Below are 1,531 nucleotides of genomic sequence, written 5' to 3'. Positions count from 1 at the left end.
GGGCCTAATTTTCATCGTTCGCCTCAGGGCCCATCAAACACAGGACCGGCTCTGACGCTATATCCCATCTTCTCACCAACTTGCTGGTTTCTTTACTTCTCTCGTGATCGATTTACATTCCTATGGTCCAAGCTCAATATCCGCTTTGCTCCATTAAGCTTGGGGGAGGGTAAAGAGACTGAAGTTGATTAAGCCACGACTATATTTGAACAAATCATTTATGGGAATTATATGGACAGTAGCTATATTTCGACAGATCATTTATGGGTATTATACAAACTGGATATGAATATGGACAGAATATAATTTTGCCTCATACATTATTTCTGTAAATAGTCCTAAGCTTGATGCATAAGTACGGGAAACATGAAAATATACTGGAATTTATCATTTCCTCCAGGTCCAACCAATTTTGAGAATAGCCTCAAAAGAAAAGAAAAGAAAAGAAAAAGAAAAAAGGTGCACTAAACTACCCTGCAACTTCACATTTATCACCCCCAATCCCCGGGGACACAGAGCTCGGCAGGAACCTGTCACTGTCCAACATTAATAGAGATTCGTGCAAAAGAACTCATCAGCGGCTAGGATCATACTTTTGCAAACTCTCATGCACACATTTTCACACTCTTTTTCAGGTTCCCATCGCACATTCACATTAGTATTCTCAATCAGTCAGTCGTCGTCGCTCCCTTCAATTTATTCTTCTCATTTCAAAAGTTTCCCCAGACTTACTGCTCCACGTTCAAGAGTATTGCACTATGGAAGAGAGGCCAGAGACTGAGCTGATATCAATACCAGCGACCCCACGTACGTCCACACCAGGGATACTGACGCCGGCAGGGCTGAGGTCGCCACGGGTTGTCCCAAAAGAGGCGACCGGCGGCTCCACCAAGTCATGGACGCCGAGCTCATTCTTGAGCCCAATTGGGACTCCGGTGAAGAGGGTGCTGATAAATATGAAGGGTTACTTGGAGGAAGTGGGGCATTTGACTAAGCTTAATCCACAGGATGCTTGGCTTCCCATTACTGAGTCTCGGAATGGGAATGCGCAATATGCTGCTTTTCATAATCTCAATGCGGGTGTGGGTTTCCAGGCCTTGGTCTTGCCTGTTGCTTTCGCCTTTCTTGGGTGGTATGCATTTTTAAACTCAAAGAAAATAAGCTACTTCTAGGGTTATTATTGTTCAATCTACTTAACTGTTTAGGCTTGTTCTTGATACTGTTGCTTTTTGTTCATCTCCTAGTCTCTGCACGAAATAATATTCTTCAAATGCCTTGATTTCTTATGTCTCTACATCTATAGTAATATTCCTCCCTTAATCGAACTTGGGAAGACTGAAAAATATAGGCGGAGTTTCTTGTTTACCACAAATAGAAACAAAATCATCCATAAATCCCATAGTCTGAAAATTTTAATGGGACTGTGGGTCTGCCTGGTGACTTTTTTATCTCTCGCTCTTACTTTTTCCAACCTTATCACAGGCTTGAATTGATGGGAAGCAAGAAAAATCCTTGATCAAAGCTGTATTCT

General features: G+C 42.2%; 1 protein-coding gene across 1 annotated transcript in view; it reads left to right on the top strand.

Annotated features, from left to right (window-relative positions):
• Window positions 1–361: 361 nt before the first annotated feature.
• LOC111381788 (lysine histidine transporter-like 8) overlaps window positions 362–1,531 on the top strand; it is a 2,778-nt gene continuing 1,608 nt past the window's right edge. Inside the window, exon 1 of the mRNA XM_023005615.1 lies at window positions 362–1,161. Within this exon, the coding sequence (XP_022861383.1) occupies window positions 759–1,161 (403 nt within the window). The 5' untranslated portion in view covers window positions 362–758. The remainder of the gene's footprint in view (window positions 1,162–1,531) is intronic.

This window comes from Olea europaea, unplaced genomic scaffold (assembly GCF_002742605.1).
Source record: "Olea europaea var. sylvestris unplaced genomic scaffold, O_europaea_v1 scaffold2375, whole genome shotgun sequence".
Classification (NCBI taxonomy): Eukaryota; Viridiplantae; Streptophyta; class Magnoliopsida; order Lamiales; family Oleaceae; genus Olea; species Olea europaea.
Note: the sequence above shows the minus strand (reverse complement) of the source record. Positions and strands in the feature narration are given on the sequence as shown.